The sequence below is a fragment of the Petaurus breviceps genome, unplaced genomic scaffold, assembly GCF_028583685.1.
Source record: "Petaurus breviceps papuanus isolate PSGF00001 unplaced genomic scaffold, PetGlider_PUasm1.0 90895, whole genome shotgun sequence".
Classification (NCBI taxonomy): domain Eukaryota; kingdom Metazoa; phylum Chordata; class Mammalia; order Diprotodontia; family Petauridae; genus Petaurus; species Petaurus breviceps.
This window is the reverse complement of record NW_027187372.1, coordinates 27,645,792-27,661,063: the sequence shown is the minus strand read 5'-3', so window position 1 is coordinate 27,661,063 and position 15,272 is coordinate 27,645,792. Positions and strand designations below refer to the sequence as shown.

The 15,272-nt window shown below is 44.7% G+C and overlaps 1 protein-coding gene across 3 annotated transcripts in view; it reads right to left on the bottom strand.

The window, feature by feature from the left end:
• Positions 1-7,722: 7,722 nt before the first annotated feature.
• Positions 7,723-15,272, bottom strand: part of LGR6 (leucine rich repeat containing G protein-coupled receptor 6) — a 160,892-nt gene continuing 153,342 nt past the window's right edge. For all 3 annotated transcript variants that reach the window (XM_069074571.1, XM_069074572.1, XM_069074573.1), the window contains 2 exons: positions 11,612-11,692; positions 7,723-9,067 (listed from right to left, as the gene is read on the bottom strand). In XM_069074571.1, the coding sequence (XP_068930672.1) occupies positions 7,827-9,067; positions 11,612-11,692 (1,322 nt within the window). In that variant the 3' untranslated portion in view covers positions 7,723-7,826. The remainder of the gene's footprint in view (positions 9,068-11,611; positions 11,693-15,272) is intronic.

The window sequence follows — 15,272 nt, the reverse complement described above, 5'->3', positions numbered from 1 at the left end:
TTAGGTGTGATAAAAGAAGAAATCGAGGCACTAACTAGAGATAGCTTTCTCAAGGAGTTCAACAGAGAAGAGATATAGGAAGACAGCTGGTGAGCATGGTGGAATCTAGTGAGGTCTGGGTTGTGTGTGTGTTTTTTTAAGGATGTGGATTTGTAGGCAACAAAGAAGGAATAAGTAGTTGTTGAATATTAGAGTAGGTCTAATGGTGGGGGCAATCTGCTGGTGAGGATGTGGGAGATGAAATCAAGGTACATTTTAAAGGGTTGATGTTTTTAAGGGGAAGGACTAGCTCTTCAGCAGACTGGAGTAAAGGAGAATTAGAGATGATGTCAAGGGGTTTTGAAATGAAAAGGATCTTATGTTAAATAGTCTTGGTTTTCTTGGTAAAATATGGGTCAAGGTCCTCAGCTAAGAGGTTGGGAGATAAGCTTGAGGAAGGAAGAAATTTGGAAAAACCAATATGGTGAGTCAAATAGAGAATCAATTAAGGAGGAGTAGAAGGAAAGATTACATAAATTTGTAGTCACCAGGGTTTCAACATTTTCCTTTGCTTCATTCTACAGCAGTGTCCAGGAGCTGAGGAAGTAAATGGTGGTAATAGTCCAGGGTTGTAATTAAAGGGTCAAGCTGATTAACCTCAGTTTCCCTCTCTGTAAAATAACCTCTGAGGTCCCCTCCAGTACTAAATCTATGATCCTATGGACTTTTTTTCACTACAGCTCCTCTAAAGTGGATGATAGAGCATTATGACCCCCATTTTATAGATGACAAAACTGAGTTCCAGAGAAGCTTTTTGACATGTTGACAATCACTAGTGCATCACTTGATGCTAACTAGTAAGTGGTAGGGTCAGGATATAAACTCAGTTCAATTCAATTCAATCATTAAGCTCTTCTATGCACAAGGCAGGGGCAGTTAGGTGGTGTCTCAGTGCATAGAGTGCTAGGCTTGGAGTCAAGATGACATCTTCCTGGGTTCAAATCTGGCCTCAGATACCTACTAGCTGTGTGACCTTGGGCAAGTCACTTAACCCTGCTTGCCTTGGTTTACTCATCTGTAAAATGAGCTGGAGAAGAAAATGGCAGACCACTCCAGTATCTCAGCCAAGAAAACCCCAAATAGGGTCATGAAGAGTAGGATAGGACTGAAATGACTGAACAACCACATGCACAAGGCACTGTGTTAGCCTTGGGGATTCAAAGGGAACCAAGCAGTCTCTGTCCTTAACGGAGCTTACATTCATTTGGGGCGGGGGTGGGGAGGAGGAATGCAACATACATAGATGAGTAAATAAAAGTATTATACAAACTAATTTCAAGAGGGAGATAGCAGGGGGTGGAGGGGAGCAGAAGATAGCACCAGGGACCTGAACTTTGAAGGAAGCATGGGATTGTATGAGGCAGGAAGGCAGCACGTATGATCCATAAAAGGGATAGCTTTTGCAGACAGAATTGGGAGACAGGTAGGGAACAGATAGCAGGCCAGTCCAACTGGAATGGAGAGTCTGTGAAAGGTAGATGGCAGGTGGATTGTCAAGTGTTTTAAATGCCAGGGTGAGGATTTTATATCTTATTCTAAAAAAGATAGGAAAGAATCGAGAGCACCAAGGTTGGATTTATGTTTTAGGAATATTTTTTTCTTTTTTGTTTTCAACATTCACTTTTATAAGATTTTGAGTTCTGAATTTTTCACCCTCCTGACCATCTCCTCTCCCTAAGACAACTGGGTTATAATTAATTTTAGTCTTCTGTTACATAGAAGGTGAGATCAAATCCCAGCTTGGCTGCTCACTACTCTCTGGGCCTCAGTTTCCCTTTCTGTAAAATGAGGGGGTTGGGTCAGATGGTTACTAAGGTTCCTTCCAGTTCTGATCCATAATCCTATGGTCTTAGGTCCAATGTTCTTTTTCACCCTTTTTTTTCTCTAGCATATGTTATCTGGGATGGGTTAGGTAGTCAAGAGTTGGGCTGGATCTGAATTAGGGATGGTTCTGGCTCAAGGCAAGCCCAGGCTGGCTTGGCATCTTTTTCAGGCAACATAGAAAGGCCACTCACTCCCAGGTGAATTTTCTCCCTGTTCTGACTGGTATCTTTTAACATTTACCCTGCACTTACCCTATTCCCCACCGTTGTTGAATATTATCTCAACTTTTAACGCAAGGCCTGGGCTTCTTAAGGAGCTTGGGCCCTTACCACAAGATGGGGGAGGAGGGAAATGACTTCCCTCTCAGCTTTAACATTGTGATTTGAATATTTTCATGGCCACTAAATGGGTGAAACCTTCGTCATGCTGCTTAACATCAGCCTATGAGGAGAAGAGACAGCTTAGGTCCCACAGTGAGAACCACTTTCTAAATACCTTTAGAAGACAGGAGGGGATTGTTCATCAGACAGATGGGGCATTAGGCAAAGGGCATATATGGTAATGGGTATGAGAAGGGGGTTTCCTATACCACAGATGCTTGCTTAGGATGGTGATGACAACCCAGAACTATGGGCTGTCCACAGCATGGGAGAGCTGCCTCCTTTTTTTTAATTTTAATTTTATCTTATTACACTATGTGTAATAATTTAAAAATATAAAAGGTGTCCATTTTAAATCCTGTGCACTTAACATATTTTTAAATATATATATATATATATATTTAGTACCAGGATGAAGTAGTGTATTTTCGCCATTCCTCTTTGGTCATGCTTGAGGTTTTATTTTGTTTTTTAAATTTGTTAAAATTTTAAAATTTAAAATTTAATTTTCCTTTTTTAAAGGAATAGCTACCTGGTACAGTGCTCTGGACCTGGAGCCAGGAAGACCTTAGTTTAAAGCTAGCCTCAGACACTTATTTGCTGTGAACCTGTATAAGTCACTTAACCTCTGTCTGCCTCAGTTTTTTATCTATAAAATGGGGATAATCATAGCACCTGCTGTAATGGGAATGCAAATTTGGAAGATCTTCCCTGCCCCTAGGCTAATGTGCACCTGAAGCCTGGGGTGGGAGGCTTGTTTTTCAGTAGATACTTCTTGATTGGCCAGTGAGTCAATAAGGTTGTTACATTCTCTGAGCCAGGAGAAGGCTATATAAGCCCTGATGTGTAGCTTTGTTTTGGGACTCACTTTGAGAAGTGTTCTGTGATTTGATCTGAATTCTGGGAAGCCGTTGTTGAGAGTCCCCCGGCTTTGAAAAACCCAGATGTGGAAACCCAGATGTTGACTGGGTATGGATGTAATGGTTGGACAGTTTGGAAATCTGTCTACTTGATCTGTTTCTGTCTTGATAATTCTGCCTGTATGCTTTGAAGTTCGGGGTGCTGACCTTTTTCCCCTGAACAAGGTAAACGATATATGTCTGACTGATTAAAGTAAGCTTGTTAACCCATTTTGAGTTGCTTTCCTTTAACAAAGCAGATCCAAGAACCTGTGGTAGCTGCAAACCCTGAGGACGCTTGGGGTGCTTGCTGCTACACCTGCCTCCCTGGGGTTGTTGTGAGGATAAAATAAGATTATATTTGTGAAACTCTTAGCAAACTTTAAATATAAATGCTAGTTAACCATTTTTATTTTCAATTAATGGAAAGCTACCTTTTCTCCCACTCTCTATCTTCTTCACATAAGCATCAGGCTTAGAGGTTGAGGCAGTGTCTGCTTTGTAACACTTTCTAATTGTTTCTCATATTCTATCTTCTCCCCCAAAACAGTATGAGAGGAAGTAAATGAAGTTTGTTTTCAAGGTCCTCCCACCTCTATGGTCTGCTGTCTAACACACCACTCTATCCTGGACTGCTTTCCCCTCTCCCAACCCCACTGTGGTATCAAAGATACAAAATCATCTCTAATCTTTCTCCACCCTACAATCAAAACACCAGTTCTCTAAGCTCAGAATCTTATAAACTCATGTGCAGTAGGGTATTAAAGTTTGAGAACAATAAAATAACAATAAAATCCCCCTTTAGGAGGATTTTCATTTTAAAAGAAGCTGAGATGGAGAAGAGAAAGATTCAGTCCCTCCGTCAGTAAGCATTTAGAACATATGTTTAATACCTCTGCCCACTGAAAGAGTGCTGCCCTGGAGGACGACCTTGTGCTGTACATGCTGCATGTCGGTAAGGAGAGGACGCTGGATTGGCTGAGACAACGTTGAACCTAGACCTTTGGAGGTGGGATGGGGAAGGAAAGGGGCTTATTCAGAGACTGTAGGGAGACTTTGAAGAAGATGGTGGGGAAAATCAAGGGCAGACTTTTGAATGGCTCCTGGGAGTGCTCTGAGCAGCAGATGTGTGGGGAACCAAACCCCTACATGTCCTTTGCAACTCTAGAAACTGCTGAGAGTATGGTTCCCCCTCAGTGAGACCTCCTCTCTCCTGTTTTGAACCAAGATCTCATCTCATTCCAGGACACAGCCCATTTACCCTTGAATATTCTTTGATTTTGTCTCATCTGTATAACTTCCCTATTTCCATTTACTGCTTATTTTACCAAAAAAAAAAAAAGTTATGTTAGTCATCAGTGATGGTCTTTTGTGTAACTAGCATCTGGAGGGAAAGAACTCAGAAGTTAAGTTCTACCCTCCCCTTGAGAACAATCAGTGGTGTTGATTCTGGGCTCCCGGAAGTGTTATATCCTTAGATTCTAATTCTGTCTGAGTGCTCCTTTAGAAGAAGAGTAACTAAAGGGTTAGCTCCCAGCTACAGCTCTCCTTCTGCTTCCTTCCCACAAAAAGGGAAATTACAGCCTTCCCTAGAGAGGGGTGGGCCAGATCCCAAACCAGACACGCATCCATCCCCTTGTGAGATGGCTGTCTTTGAATTTACATGTTCCAACCACATATACCATACATGTACAGAGATGGATAGGTACATGCAATATGGTTGCAAAGGGATTTGAGGGGAAGACACCAGCATCTGGGAGGAACAGAAAAGGCCTCAGGAAGAAGCTGTGAAGAAAACCAGGGATTCTAAGAGGCCGGGGTGAAGAGAGAGTGCATGTAGGACAGTCAACACAAAGGCCAGTGTGAGGTGATGAATGGGGAATGCCAAGAAGGTGAGTGTCGTCTAATGGTGGAATTTTGTACATCGTGAAAGAGCCTTTTTAGTGAAAGGGGGATCCTTTCATGGAGCCTCAAATTTAACATATAAGTGATTGCCTCTTCTACCCATGTGTCAGCTTGGTCCAAATAGTATGCTGTGTCTTTTCTCTCCCCTTCATCAGTGCCTGGAAAGGCAAGACACACAGGATCCTTCTAATAATTGATTAATTCAATGGAATCACACTACCTTCATGACTTGGCAGCTAGGGGACTCACAGTGGATAGAACACTGGGCCTGGACTCATTGAGGCTTGAGTTCGAATGCAACCTCAGATGCTGACTAGTTGTGTGACCCTGAGCAAGTCACTTAACCTCTGTCTGCCTCAGTTTCCTCAGCTATAAAATGAGGATAATAACAGCACCTACCTCACAGGATTGTTGTGAGTATCAAATGAGGAAATGTATATAAAGTCTTAGCACAGTGCCTACCACATAGTAAGGGCTATATAAATGTTAACTATTATTATTATTGTCAAAACATTTTGCTAAGTGCTAATAAATGCTATCTGTTACTATTACTACCTAGAAGCTCTAAGTATTTCTTTCTTCATCTGTAAATGGAGAGTTTGAACTTGGTGATCCCCAAAGTTCCTTAACAGTTCTAACATTCCATTAGTCTATTAAGTAAATTAAATTAAATTGGAATGAACTGCTGAAGCAGTTTACAAGTTCCCACTAATTGAAGTGTTTAACAGAGGCTGTCCATTCACTGGGTAAGGAGGTTGGACTAAATGACTTCCGACATCCTTTCCAACTCCAGAGATTCTGTGATTTTATGAATTGAATTAAGTTGAATCAAATCAAATGAGGGAAGGAGGAAAGAAGAGGTCAGACAATGTGGGTAACAATTCTGCCACGCATTTCCTGTGTGATCTTGGGCAAATCACTTAACTTCTCTGGGTTGCAGTTTCTTCACTTGTAAATGAAGATGTTGGAACAAGTGAAACCTAAAGCATCTTCCAACTCCAGAGCTATGAGAGGGAAGAAATCATTACAAGATCTGGGAGTCAGGACATCTGAATTTACTGTCCCAGCTCTGATGCCCTACAGCAAGATTTCCTTACCTGGGGCTTGTGAATTAAAATATACATAATATATGTGTGTATACACACATATGTGTATATAGATAGATATAGATATAATTTGATAACCGCATTTCAGTCATTGGTTTCCTTCTTAATCCTGTGCATTTTATGCACTTAAAAACATTCTAAGGGGGGGTAGGGAGGGAAATCTGTATCCAGGTCTTCCTGCAAGTCTAGTGCTTTCTTCCTCTTTCTCTTATCTGTCTCTCTCTCCCCCTCTCCTCCTTCTTCTCTCTTTTTTTTTTTTTTAAAGCAATCGGGGTTAAGTAACTTGCTCAAGGTTACATGGCCAGTTATTTCTGGGTGTGGTGCTGAGTATCTGAGCCCGGATTTGATCCAGGTCATCCCGACACTGGAGCCGGTGCTCTTACTCGCTGAGCCACCTGGCCACCCCTAAGCAATTGGGGTTAAATAACTTGCTGAAGGTTACACGGCCAGGTGTTTCTGGGTGGGTGCTAAGTGTCTGAGCCCGGGATTCGATCTCCAGGTCATTCTGACACTGGAGCCAGTGCTCTTACTCACTGTGCTACCTGGCCGCCCCATCCTCCTTCTCTTCATCCTCTTCTTCTCCTCCTCCTCTTCCTCTCTCTCCCTCCCTCTGCTACTTTATACACACACACACACACACACACACACACACACACATTTTTTTGGCTTTTTGGAGGGCAATTGGGGTTAAGTGACTTGCCCAAGGTCACATGGCTAGTTTTTGTGTTAAGTGTCTGAGGCCGGATTTGAACTCAGGTCCTCCTGACTCCAGGGCCTGTGCTCTATTCACTGTGCCACCTAGCCACCCTGCCTCTGCTACTTTCTAGCTGTATGGCCTTAGACAAATCACTTCATCTCCAGGCCTCAATTTCCTCATTGGCAAATTAAAAAGGGAGGATGGATAGTTCCTTGCATGTTGTCTCCCTGATTAAATTGTAAGCTCCTTGAGGGCAGCAACTATTTTTTCCCCTTTCTGTGTATCTCACCACTTAGCACAGTGATTGGCACATAATCAGTGCTTAATAAAAAGCTTGTTGATTTTAAAAAGGGATTGGACTAGATCCGGGGTTCACAACCTGATCCATGGATAGATATTAAGGGGTCCATTTACTTGGGTAGAAAAAAAAATCACATCTTCATTTCAATTTAATTGACTTCCTTGGTAATCCTATGTATTTCATTTTATGCATTTAAACCCTTTCTTTTGGGTAGGGGTCCCTAGGCTTCACCAGACTGAGGGTCCATGACCCAAAAAAGATGAAGATGTCTTAGACTAGCTGATGCTATGGGCCCTTTGAGCTCTGATCCTGGGATCCTATGAGGTCACTGTATGCTGCAGGGTATAAGACTTCCTTTGGCCCCATCTCTAATCTCTGACCTTTTCACCCCTCCCTCCTCTCCCTGATCCCCACTCTCCTCATTTCTTCCCATCAGACAAGTTGCCCCTTCTCTGGGAATCCTCTCCACAGCTCCAGGTGGATAAGAGGAGAACCGATGGGTAATGATGACTGTTGGCTGGGAAGAGACCCCTGAAACTGAGGACAGGGCATTCTGCTATGGATCACACAATTTACTTTTGTTGTTATTTATTTATTTAATAAGCAGCAATTGTACATGGAGAGGGGGTGGGGAGGGGAACAAGTAGGGAAGAGAAAAGGAAAAGGGTGGGGCAGTTATAGGTGTGAGGCAAAGGCTGGGAGGGAAGGCCGGAAGCCCCCAGCTGGCGTGACCCCTTCTGCCCCCAGTAGTAGTTCTCCATCAGTAGGGTGGGCCTGAGGCCCTCCCAGACGGCCACTCTCTGGCCCTATGAGATGGTCGCCCGCTAACCTCGGGATACCTGGCTGCTGACAGGAGACAAGGGTCACCGAGGAGAAACTGTAGGCCTCCAGCCCTGGGGGGTGGCCTACCCCAGGGGCTTCCAGGACAAGATCCACATCAGAGAAGGCCACCAGGGCCTGGGTGGAATCACAGGAGCTCTTCTCCAGCTCGTCTGCAACTCCATAAGCCAGAGGACCAGGAGGCCCCCCCTGGGGGCGCAGGCGCTGCAGGTCCTCCCTGAAGTGGGGGTTGAAGAGCAGGTAGAGTAGGGGGTTGAGGCAGGCGGGTAGGGGCAGCACCACCAGCAGAACAGACTTGACAACCTCGGGGGTGACTGGGAAGAGGCCGAGCATGGAGGCAAAGCTGAGGAAGGCCACGGGGCAGTACAGGAGCCCATCGGCAAAGATGAGCCAGGCCACGTGCCGCACCATGGCGCAGTCCCACACGGCATCCAGGTAGTCTCCCCTGGGCAGGTCACAGTACAGTTTGATATAGGCCCCCGTGATGACGAGGAAGCAAAGGGAGTTCATCATGACCAAGGCCACGGAAAAGCCCAGGGCCGCTGGACGGCCCTCAGGGGGGGTGTAGGGCAGGCAGAGGGGGGAGGCCCCATACTCACCCACCGAGGCCAGGGGTAAGGCTGCTGCCAGCCCTGCCAGTACCAAGCAGCCCAGGGCACCAACTCGGACACTGCCCAGCGAGGGGGATTTTCCGTAAGCTCGGACACAGGAGATGGAGATGCTGCACTGGACGGCAGCCAGAGTAAGCAGCAGCACAGAGGCCTCGGATGCAAAGACAGCGAGGAAGCCCGTGGCCCGGCAGCCCAGGCCCGTCTCCCACCGGGCCCCGTACTGGGCAAACTGGCCAAATGTCAGAGTGTCCACACAGGCCAAGAGGCCACAGGAAATGCCTGTAAGGGTGTTGGCACCAGCAATGGCTCCCACCACAAACTTGACAGGGGACAGAGGGGCAGGTCCCCCTGCAAAGATGGCCAGAAGGACCAACCCATTGCACAGCACAGAGAGCAGGACAATGGCCCACACCGCCAGGCGGATCCCCCAGCTCTCCAACAGGTGTTCACACGGTTTGAAGGGGCCTGTGGGGAGAATCAAGCAGTCAACCTCTCCACCTGAGCCCTGCTATGCAATCAGTCACTCATTCAACAAGCATTTATTAAGCACTTGTGGTATACTTGAGGCAGTCATTTAGTAGAATTAATTCCAAGTACAACTTCCCTCTTTCTATAGATGTGCAGGGGTGGGGGTGGGCAACACCGAGGAAGAAGCTCCCAATATGATAGAGGAGAAACAGTCCTTGCCCACAGGGAGTTCCCAGTCTAAACTGGGGGAAACCCAGGTCCTTCCATCCTAGTCTTCCAGGAGGAGAGAGAAGTCAGTCTCTGCACTTGGGACACCAGAGATCTGGAACTGGAAGGTACCTTAGAGGTCAATCTAGCCCATCCTCAAAATGAGATTCTATGAGATTAAATGACTTGCCCAAGGACACACAGGTATTTGAACCCAGGTCCACTCACTCCAAATATAGCATTGTATTTCATCCTGTACAGCAGGATCAAATTAGACACTATCTGTAAAGTACTTAGCCCAGAGCCTGGCATACAGTAGGCACTATATAAATGATGGCTTTCAACATCAATCATTTCTACAGCCTCTTTCTACTGTACTATGTACTGCCTATGGGAGCTATTTTAAAATAACAAATAGAATTTGGTCCTTTGGAATTTCTTTTTTTCTCTCCTTCTGACCTGGGGCAAGGGTGGAAACTGAGGCAACAGGGGTGTGAAACCTCAGATTGCCCCAGGAGCCAGTAAAAACAGCTGCTTTTTTCCTCCTCCATTAGGATACATGTACTGGCCCCACACCGGCACTAGGAGGCGCTGTGCAGCCAAAGCCTGGGAGCCTTGCTCTAATGCAGGTGTGGTAGAGGAAACGTAGGGAGATGACCAGGTGGGGAGAGGGCTTAGGAAGCTCCTTGGTCCTGAGGTGGCCAGGACAGCAAGAGCAGACACGGGAAGATGGCGATGGGGTGGAGGAGAAGAGAGTGAAGGTGGCGTGTAGACTTATCCCGCGCTTAGCTGGGGTGGGTAACTGCTAATCTATTCCCAAGGATGGAGACCTTTTCTTTACTCTGAGCATCTATAAAAACTGTAATGGCAGAGGCTAAGATAAAAGGGCTTTAATTGCAGCAGGAATGATTTTGGGTGGATTTAAGGATAACTGAACATTCAATGTGGTGGAAAACCAATAGATTTAGAGATGGAAGACCTAGGTTTGACTCCCAGGACCTGCCACTTATTACCTGGGTGACCCTTCTGTGGACCTCAGTCTTCTCATCTGTGAAAATAGGGGAGCTGCACTTGGGAGCTATTTATATTAAATGATTGCCCTTCTACGTTGGAATTCCTTTTTTTCCCCTTTTTGGTGGGGGTAAGGTAGGGCAATGAGTTTAAGTGACTTGCCCAAGGTCACACAGCTAGTTTCATGTTAAGTGTCTGAGGCTGGATTTGAACTCAGGTCCTCCTGACTCCAGGGCCGGTTCTCTATTCACTGCGCCACCTAGCTGCCCTGAGGTTGGAATTCTGTGTTACTATGTGTTACCCAGAGATCTTGTGGGGTCTTCTCTGGAATACTTTAGGAAGGATGCTGACTCAGATCTTTCCAGGACTGTTTGAATGTCATACAACATGGATGTAAGGGAATGGTTTTGATGACATTTTAAAAGTTTCTTAAAATTCCATGATTCTTTATGCATTAAAACATAGACAAAGACTCTTGCTTTAGCCCACCTTCTGCAGGAATCTTCCTTCCCTGGTCCCCTTCAGATTTCCTTCCACCTTCTTTGTACATGTTTTGAATGTATCTAATTATTTACCTGTTAATCCCCCATTAAAATACACACAAGGGCTGTTTTTGTCTTCCTTTGCCTACCCCAGCACTTAGCACAGTGCCTAGCACAAAGTAAGTACTCGATATATATCTGACTGATCAAGAATATTGTATGATTCTGTATCTCTCCCCAGTAGAGGGTCTTACTGAGAGAGCCTGCATAATTGTAAAAAAAAAATCACTTGGCTTCCCCTCCCAGACCAATGAAATTAGGACTCTTCCCAAAGCATAATCTCTGCTCTCCTTGGGTAAGTAACCAATGGTTTGTTAATCCCAAAGAGTCACAGCAGACTCTCTACCATCCTTCAAGGTCAGGGTTCAAGATACAACTTGATAAATAGGGGCCAATTAACCTTTTGAGTGTTTTTTCCTGGAGAGAAAGTAGGGATAAATTATAGATAGCTATGTTTGTACATCTATATTTATTTACATCAGTATAATAAAACAAGGGGCCTGAGTGGAGCAAAATACATGCCAAGGAAAGCAAGTCTATTTAAGGTCAATCATTCAATCACCAATCATTTATTAAATGATTGCAATGCTGCCAGGTACCATTATGTCCTAGGGACAAAGAAAGGCAAAAATAGTCCCTGCTCTCAAAGATTTTCTTTACTAATGGAGCTTATATATTACACACTTACATGTGACATATTTACATGCAACATAATTACACATTGGGAACACAGTTTCCTTTCACTCCGTCTCCTACCACCATGACAAGCTTCTTATCTCACCTGGGCTAGGACTGCACTGGATGCTTGAGTGTGGTTTGGAGTCTTCCATCTCCAGCTGGAACTCATCTAAGTCAAGGTCATCTGGAATAGGAAAGGAGGGGGTGTATTAGAGCCCTAGGCCCTAGTATTACTTGAAACTTTTCTCTCCCTCCCTTTCAAACTCTGTTGCTCCAAACCCTCCTTGCCTCTATAAAGCCTTCTAGGATTAATGCCACCCAACACTTCTCACCCCAGTGACTCTAGCATCCCCCAGCCCACTTCTCCCATTCCTTTCTATCTTCAGGCATATCAACAATCTCTCAATTAACTGAATTATTTATTTCCTGGGTTCTTTCCAATAAGTGTTAAGCCTAACCCAGTTTTATTCATCCCTTAGTATTTGTTGGCCCTCCCTCTGAATGACCCTTAATTCAATTTATTAAATGATTCTTCTTCCAACCCTCTCATTTTTGTCCCTCTTTTCTAACCCTTACTACCGCCCCGCCCTCACTGGCTCAAGCTTTCATCACCTTTTGCCTGGACTATAGCAGGAGTCCCCTAACTTGTCTCCTTTCTCCAATCCATCCTTCACATTGCTTCCAAAATAATATTCCTAAAACAGATCTGACCAGGTTACTCCCTTTCTCTCATATCTTTAGTGGCCCCCTATTACCTCAAGTATGAAATAAACTCTTCAACCTGGTATTCAAAGTGTTCTATCATCTGGCTGATCTTAGTTCATTTTACTTCTCTTGCAGTCCTCCCTATTCCAGGCAAAATGGCCCAGTTGCTGTTGTGGAAACATACCATTTCCCATCTTCCTGCCCTTACAGGTGGTCCCCAATGGCTGGAGTTCACTCAGTCCTTACTGATGCCTCTTAGAATCTAACTTCCTTCAGAGTCCAGCTCAGGTACTGCTTCCTAAGCAGGATCTTTTCTTTACTCAACAACATTCACCTCCACTCGTATCCCCAGCTGCTAGCTCTTGCTGCCTCTTGAAATGACTTGTAGTATAGATTTTGTATTTATCATTTATTTGGGATCATATCATATACCAACAGGAGCATATAAGCTTCCTAAAGGCAAAGACTTTAATTTTATTTATTTTGTACATACATTTTATTTAATTTTTGTGTATGTTTTTGCATCCCGAAGATCTACCATAGTGCTTTGCATAATTTCTGTTGTTGTTGCTGCTGCTGTCTAGGTCTAGGATCTCATTGGTGGGGGAAACTTTCTCTGCCAGATTAAGCCAGCAATTTAGAGCCTTTGAGTTGCCCAGGGACTGAGAAGTTAAGTGGCTTCCAGTCATTTAAGTCTGCTTTTCAGAGGCAAGACTTGTAGCCAGGACCTCCTGATGTTAAGGTTAAGGCTCTATCCACTATGGCCTTTCTATCCACAGTGCCACTGCTGATTAAAAAATTGTAATAATAATAATAGTATCCCAAAAGGCTACCTGTAGTTTAAAGTTATTAAAGGACCAAGACTTTGCGTACTCTAAGACAATGAGCCTTTTCCTACCCCATCCCTCTCGTCCCACCCCATGTAGGCTCAGTCAAGACCCAAGATGTGACCAAGATTATTTAATCACTTACCTCAGTCACATAACCCTTCTAAGTTCCAGTTTCTTCACTTAAGAAATAATGCTAACAGTATTCATACTACATACCTCATAGCACTTTAAAGTTTACAAAGTCTCATTTTATTCCCACAGCAACTCTATAAGTTAGGTATTATTATTATCTCCATCTCACAGATGAGAAAACTATGGTTGAGAGACTGGTTGAGTGACTTGCCCAGGGTCACACAACTTGAACGTATCTGAGGCAAGATTTGAACTTGGCCTTTCTGACTCCAAGTCCAACACTGCACCACCTAGATGCCTCTAGTGGAGAGGAAATGAGTTGACCAAACTTCATTCATGAGATGTCCTTATTCTTCTCAACGAAGTATCTGAGCAAGTCTATACCGTCCTTAGGCAGATGCTTACAGAATCCCAAAAAAGATTCAGTACTCTATAACTCATCAGGTTATTCAGGGAAATAATACTGGAAGTCATTGTGGAAGAGTGCCCTTGGGAGAATAAAGTCTGCCTTGAAGAATGGAAGTGATGGTCTCTGGATTTTGTGTTGGTCAGACCACATCTGGAGTACCCCATTTATAAGGACAACCTGGAGTGTATTTAAAGGACAGCAATCAGGATGATGTGGGGATCCAAACCATGTCACATCAGGAATGACTGGGGGAGTTGGATATTTAGCCTGGAGAAGAGAGGACTTCGGGGAAATGGGGTCCACTGTCTAAAAATATTTGAAGGGCTGCTGAGTGGAAGAAGGATCAGAATTTTTCTGTGTTGTTTCAGAGGGCAAAACCAGGACCATTAACTGGTAGTTCTGGGGAAATAGACTTCATCCAGTCTAAGGAAGAATTTTCTAACAATTCAAGTGTCAGAAAATTTTAAATGCTATTTTGAAAAGTAGTGTTTTTCCTGTCACTGAAAGTGTCCACGCACAGGCCGGATGGCCATTTGTCAGGGATGTTGTGGAGGGGACCTCTGCATTAGGTGGAAAGTTGGCTCCAATAGCCTTGAAGCTTCCTTCCAACTCTGAAGACTCAGCATGACCTTAAGGGTAGGGTTCTATAGAATAATATTGTCAACCAGTGTAAAATATGAGTAGGAAGGAAGTTTGTTCACTGCAAGACAAAGTACATTGTATTTTGAGAATTTAAGAAAAGGGGATTTCAACCATCAATAGCTGCAACTGTGCATTATCTACGGCAGGACACCCTGCCCATCTATGCAGAAAGTTGTAAGTCTTTGTCTTTGTCTCTCTTAGATGAGTCTTCAAGTCTCCTATGTAAGTGGGTCCAGTTATTCCCATTTGAAGCAACCCCCTCCCACTTCCCAAGGAGAAAGAACTGGATAGGGTTGGGGAAGAATTTTCGGTTATTCCTACACCCTGGTCTCCTGATGTCTATTAATACTCCACCAAGAGATACCAAAGCTCTCTCTTTGTTGGGGAATCTACGAGGTGCAGGCAAAAGGTATGTCCTGAGTCCTTATTCACCCTCATTTTTCTCTCTTCTCCTTCCCTGTCTTCCCACCACCACTACCACTGCCTCCCCCCTTTACACCCCCGAAATGGGCTCAGCAATCCTTGGAAGCCAAAAGGCACGAAGGAAACAAAAGTGAGTATAATGGACTCGTTCTGAAGCTGGGAACGTCATAGCCTAGGTGTTAAGTAACTGCTGCTCCAACAGGAAGGAAATCCAACCTGGCTGTAGTGACAGCTCCTGGCTCTTCTTCCAGAGGCTCATTAGCTCTCCCAGGAAGCTTCAGGACTCTGCCCCAGCTCCCATTACAGGCAGCAAGGAGCCCAGGAGCCTGAATCCCTTGTTCTACTATAGAACTTAGAACTGGTGGAAAGTTTCCCTCAGGGAAGGAAAGTTTCCACTCCTCTTTCCAGCCCCCCCCCCCCCCCCCCGAGGGAGTGTGTACCAGACATCCGGAAAATCCTCCCGTGGACAGCCGTCTGCTGGGACTAGAGCCAGAGAGGCTGGACTCCTGCCTAACAAGGGTCCTGCCCCCCTTCTTCCAACACTGCCCAGGGAAGAACTCTGAACTAACAGTAAAGGACATTTTAAAGTGCTTTCCACACCCTTCCTATTTCTCTCTCTCTCT